We start from the raw sequence: 5823 nt of genomic DNA, 5'->3' as shown, positions 1-5823 counted from the left end.
CCTGGTTTAAGGCTTTGCCCACATGCTGGAAGGCCCCCTCCCAGGAGAAGTCCTCTTGGACCAGCATCTTTGTCTCCTCACTGCCTGGATCCAGTTTCCCCCATGTGTACGACTCATAGTCCACCTGCCAATCTGGACTCAGCGGAAAGACAAGCTCTTGGCCTCTGAAGACCCAAGCCCCGGAATGGAGCTGCTGTTGTTGGTTCCGAAGAGGATAACGCCAGCGAAGGCATTCTTCTGCAGCTTGTCCAATCGCTGGAACATTCCAGTGATGAGGTTGCAGCTCATGCGTGTCTGGCTCACCTCCTCGGGGAAGTGGTACTCGGCATACCACAGGGACCAGCCTTCCTTGTCAAAGTGCTCCTGGAAATGCGACAGCGCCACTGAGAGCGTGTCCTCGTTGGAGTACTTGCGCTTCAACTCGTCCCGCACAAAGGGACTCTTGGGCAGGTGAGCAAAGGGGTCTTTGGCCTTGGGCTCAGCGGCCAGCGCCTGTTCTCATTCGTCCATCTCCTCAGGGGCAGGAGTCGTGGCCGCCTTCTCTTCTTTCTGCTCCACCTGGGCCTTCTGCTTCTCCTCCCGGGGCGCCTTCTCTTTCCAAGGGGCGTCCTTCTTAGGCTGGATCTCAGCAAACTTTTTAGCGTCAAACTGGACCACCTTCTCACAGAGCTTCACCTCCCCTAAGACGGCCTGGAACTGGGGCTGGTGAATGCAGGTGAGCAACCAGCGGTTGGTATTGGGGAAGGCCTGGCAGAAAGAAGGCTCTGGGACCTGTTGTAGAGCCACAAGAGGGTGCAGATGACTGCGGTGTCAGCCAGGGTCACTGGGTCACCCACCAGGAAAGTCCTGGTTTTCAAGTGAGCATCCAGCAGGCCCAGGATTCGCTGCACCTCCTCCTTGGTGTTCTTAGTAGCCTGCTTGTTGTGATGCATGATGCCCAAGGTGGGGAACACCCAGGTACTGGCTGGGGGGACTATGTCACTGTCCGCGAAGCTCACCCACTGCACCACCTGGGCTGCTGCCTCTGGGGTTCTTCCCTGTAGCTCCTCATTGCTCACATAGTAGGCAATGGCATTGCTCTCGAACACACAGAATTCATCATCACCTTCAAATGCTGGGACCTTGCCAGCAGGGAATTTGTGGAGAAATTCGGGGGTGAGGTTGGTTTGGCCGAAGTGGACGTGGGGTGGTGTGGAGAGCACGTGGATCTGAGCCCCACTGTACTGAGCAGCGATGAGGGCCTTGCAGGCCCGCCAGTTTTCTGGAAATGTGTACAGGGTCCCAGCCGCCATGGTGATTCTGCAGAGAAAGAGGGAGTAATTGTATATATATTTAAAAAAAAAACCATCCCAGTCCAGATGGAGTCCATAAGTCCAATAGTAGCCCATATGTCCAATACCAATCTTTAAATTCCTCTGTAGACTCCGCAGCACATGCAATGACGCTGAATGCAGGAAAATCACAGGCCAGTGGGTGGGAAGTCTTGTGGATCCAGTGGCGCTGGAAGCATCTTAGGGATGGCAGGGGTCTCCACGTGGCTCCTCCATCTTCAAGGCTCTAGTGTAGCTCCATGTGTCTTGTCAGCAGGAAGATGAAAGCAGGGAGGGTGGGTCTGGCCTCCAGTGAGCTCTTTATCTCTGTAGAGCAGTGGTTCTCAACCTGTGGGGCTCCACCCCTTTGGGGCCAGAACGACCCTTTCACAGCTGTCGCCTAAGGCCATCAGAAAACACATAAATATTTCACAGTACATAATTACGTTTTGTTTTGTGATTAATCACTATGCTTTAATTATGTTTAATGGTGTTCAATTTGTAACAATGAAAATACATCCTGCCTATCAGATATTTACATGACGATTCATAGCAGTAGCAAAATGACAGTTATGAAGTAGCAACGAAAATAACTTTATGGTTGGGGGTCACCACAACATGAGGAACTGTATCAAAGGGTCGGCATTGGAAAGGTTGAGAACTGCTCAGTACAGCCTCCCAATGAGGTCCTCAAGCTGCAACCTGATTGACAGGTTAAACTCCACCCCTTCACTCTTCAGAGTCTCAAGTTGACAGCAGATTATAAAACTACCACAGCAGCCCCACCTTTAACCACCATGCCAGTACAGCTCCCACCTGGCACCCAGCTTTCCCTATTATTAACATCTGACACTGTTATGCCCCCTTTGTCACAATGAATGAACTAACACTGATACCATTTACTGAAGCTCGTCCATTATTCCCATCTCTTCAGTTCCCCCTTTTTCTCTTCCAGGATCCATCCAGACCCCACAATAAATCATCACACCTCCTAGAGTCCTGAAACTTCTCCTGGTTGGGGATGACCTTTGACTATGCTGAGCAGGACCGACAGGTATGGCCCCTCTGTGGAATCTATCTGATGACTGTCTCTCAAGTAGACTAGGGCTGTAGGGGCTTGGGTAAGAAGATGGAGAGGTTTACCAAGAGGTGACTCAGAACACATGTGCAGTGAAAGCCAGGACCAGGTAGAATTTCTGGCGCTTAACCCCAAGCTTTGAAACCATGGGCTTGGGGCCCAACAGAGCCGGGCCTAAGGGGAAGCTGGGCATCTCAGGCAGCCTCCATGACCTCATCTAGTGAAAGCAGATGCCCCGTCTCACCGACATAAGAGGTGTCCACTGCTGTACCCAATGGCCCAGGATCAGTGTTGGGCTCATTGAAGTGCCCTTTTCAGCTTCACACTTGGTTACATTTCTGCCCTTCCATGCTGCTGGTTAGCGGAGGGGACCGACATAAAGCCCCCTACACACACACACTGAAAAGAGGGTGGTGACTGTGTGGGTAGAACCAGGAAGGCAGGGGGGTTAAGGAGTCCCCACCTTACCTGGAGCAGGCTGCTTAGTTTCAATTCCATAAACTGGGAAGGTGACAAAGCCCTTTCTGTATTTGGGTAGAGATAGAGTTTGCAAATGATCTCATTCCCCCCTGAAGGCAGACAGGAGTGGAGGCTGCAGCCTCTCTAACAAGCTTCAGTAAACGGGGTTCTGGACCCGCTGCCCCCTGCTCCCCCGCAGTGCCGTCTTCTCTGTTTGGGGCCGATTGGTGTTTTCCCTCTTTCCCCTCTCTTTCTCCTTGCACTTTCTCTCATGTTAATTATATTAGTTGCCATGGAGACAGTGATGTCATTGGCACGGGCGCACTCAATGACATCCAAAAGCACAGTTTATAGCATGGTTCGAAATTTATTCCATAGCTGGAAGTGGGGGGAGGGGTGCTATATGGCGATTATATCACAGGCACCATCTGGGCATTGGGTTGGGGAACAGTTGGAGAGTTGCGGGATGACGGGGGCACCCCAGTTACTGGGGAATGATTATGTGTGGATGGCATGAAGGGCATCTTGGGTACTCTGAAGGTTTGCCTCTTGGCTTTGGTCTAACAGCACCGGGCCCCACCAGCTGTCCCCAATTTAGGACCGCCGGATCCTGTGTGGAGCAGTGCGGCATAGAGCATCCACCTTAACATGAAGAGTGTGAGCGTGCATGCCATAGGAAAGTGTGACTCCCAGTCCGCAGCGCACGTGGGCCCACAGGCCGCACAGACACGTGCAGCACTGGCTTGCCCATCTGTACTTGGTTCTAAGGAGGCCTGGTGGCGCCGTGGGTAAGAAGGGCTACGCTGCAAACCGAAAAAGTACAGCTGACATGGGGCAGTCCTGCGCTGTCCTATGAGGTCCCTGAGGGTCAGAACCATTCCATTCCATTGTACGCGGAGCCGTCATAACCACAATGTCACATGTGTGATTTCCGCCACTCCTCCACCTCCTCCCTGCCGCCCGCCCTGGAGTCTGAAATCCTGGGGCGCCGGGGTGAAGGCGCGGGGTCAGGTGGGCACAGGGCCGTGGGGAGAACCATAGACATCAAGGTCAGAAAAGGTGCAGGTTCTAGCCCTGCGCACAGCCTGAATCAGGCTTGCAGTCTTTCCGCAGGGGCCAGTCAGACCCCACGAGGTGAAGGCCCCTGGGTATCGCCTGAGCTTGCTGCTGCGTCTCAGCAAACCCAGGGTGCAGAGCTCAGGGTAGCCGCAGAGGCCCTGATCAGTTCCGGAACTTGTCTGGGATCCGAGGAAGGTGGACTTGGGGCAGCAGCGGGCACACTCGACAGGAACAGAAACCTAACGCCAAACAGCTTCAATGGATCGGCAAGTGATTGGCCCCAGAACTAGGTAGTCTACGGGTCAAGCTGCCTGGCCTTGGGCCTCCAAGAATGACATCCGGCCCCTTCTTTGGCCTTTCCTTCTTTTGAAGGCACTGGCAGTGCCAAGATGGCGTCCTGCCTCAGACTTACCTGTTCCAAAAATTATCATTGGGCTAAATCGAGTCAGGTGCCAAACCATGAACCAGTTCCTCCGCCCACAGTGTGCACACTCTGATTGGCCAGGCCTGGGTCATATGGTCACCCTGGAGACAATAGGAGAGGACAGGGGCCACTTGGCCCTAGATGGAAGTCAGGGAGTGGGGTTTAGGCCGGCAGAACTCAATGCTGTCCAGGGTGGGCTCTATACCTGTTTCTTCCCTCAGCCCCATGCTGGTGTGTCATTTCCACATTTATCAGAATCTTCAGTGACCGCCGAATTCCAATCACGGTCAGCCTCGAGCTAGGCCCCAAGACTCCCTACCCCAAAAGCCCAGCGCCCCACCCCTAGTAATCCCACCCAGAGTGCTCAGGCCCTGAGGAAGGTCTTCGATGTTCCCTGAAACTCAAACCAGGTCCTGAGGGTTGAGGAGGTTGGTGCCCAGGTGAGAAAGAGGTCAAGGTCTTCCAGGAAGAGCAAAGGCCCAGAGCCCTGAAAAGAGAACAAGAGCCTCCGTCCCAACATGATGATAACGGGAGCACTTGACTTATCACCATCATCCTCACCTGAGACAGGTGCCAGGCCATAAGGTAACATAGACCCAGAGCATGGGTCTAGTCCTGGCACACATGAGTCGCAGACAGATGTTTGCTGTGACAGGAATGGTCATTTCTTATGAACCCAGGAGGACTTCACAGAGAGCAAATGGAAAGGTTGGCCTGTCCTGAGCCATCCTGATGATCCCGGGGACGTTTGAACCCACGATTGTGGCTATGCTGTCCGTCCAGCTCATAAGGAGAAAAATGCTGGTTTTCCCTGCCCCTCTGTCTTGGCAAACACTTGACACAGCATTCTCAGGAGCATTCTGGTGGCATTTGTGTCCTTTCTAAACCCTTTTATCGGCACGTCTTCCACATAGCATACGATTCAATAGTTTGTCTGGTGGTATTTCTTCCGATTTTTTCTTCTTTTGACATCCACGGTATCCTCAGTGTTCTCGCTGATACCACAGTTCAAATGTCCCGATTCTTCTCCTCTGGTTCTTTTTCACTGTGTAGCTTTCCGCCTCGTGCCAGGAGACTGAGGGCTATTCATAGTAATGGCCAAACCAAACACACCAGCCCAGAGCCAATCCGACTCATAGCCACCGTTGGTTGGGTTTCCAAGGATGTACATCTTTACCGGGAGTAAACAGCTTCAACTTGAGCCTGAGAGGCGGCTGGTGGGTTTGAACCACCGGCCTTGAGGTTAGCAGTCTTAACGCTTACTCGGGCTCCTCACCACCAGGGTTCCTCATTAACAGCCGTCTAATGATAGTTATAATCATGGGAGGGATCTCCGGAGGGTCTCAGCAGGGGAGCCACTGAGGGTGACAGTGAGGAACTTGGGAGGGAAGAAAAGGGGTGGAGATGATTTAGACCGGTGGGTCTCCAATAGGGTGAATTTGGGTCCCCATGGGACATTGGGTGATATCTGGGGACTCTATCAGCCATCACAG

General features: G+C 53.1%; 1 protein-coding gene across 1 annotated transcript; it reads right to left on the bottom strand.

Moving 5' to 3' along the window:
- Position 1: 1 nt before the first annotated feature.
- On the bottom strand, positions 2 to 1292 carry LOC101648381 (elongation factor 1-gamma-like; the record flags this gene model as incomplete). Its single annotated transcript, XM_013006397.1, is given in 3 exon segments — positions 2 to 186; positions 189 to 776; positions 779 to 1292. Coding segments are annotated over 3 exon segments (1287 nt in total), but the record flags the coding sequence as incomplete, so codon positions are not given.
- Between the last annotated feature and the right edge of the window lie 4531 nt (positions 1293 to 5823).

The sequence above is a fragment of the Echinops telfairi genome, unplaced genomic scaffold (genome assembly GCF_000313985.2).
Source record: "Echinops telfairi isolate 266 unplaced genomic scaffold, ASM31398v2 ScPeMD7_7412;HRSCAF=8450, whole genome shotgun sequence".
In the NCBI taxonomy this organism is placed as follows: domain Eukaryota; kingdom Metazoa; phylum Chordata; class Mammalia; order Afrosoricida; family Tenrecidae; genus Echinops; species Echinops telfairi.
This window is presented reverse-complemented; position numbering and strand designations above follow the sequence as displayed.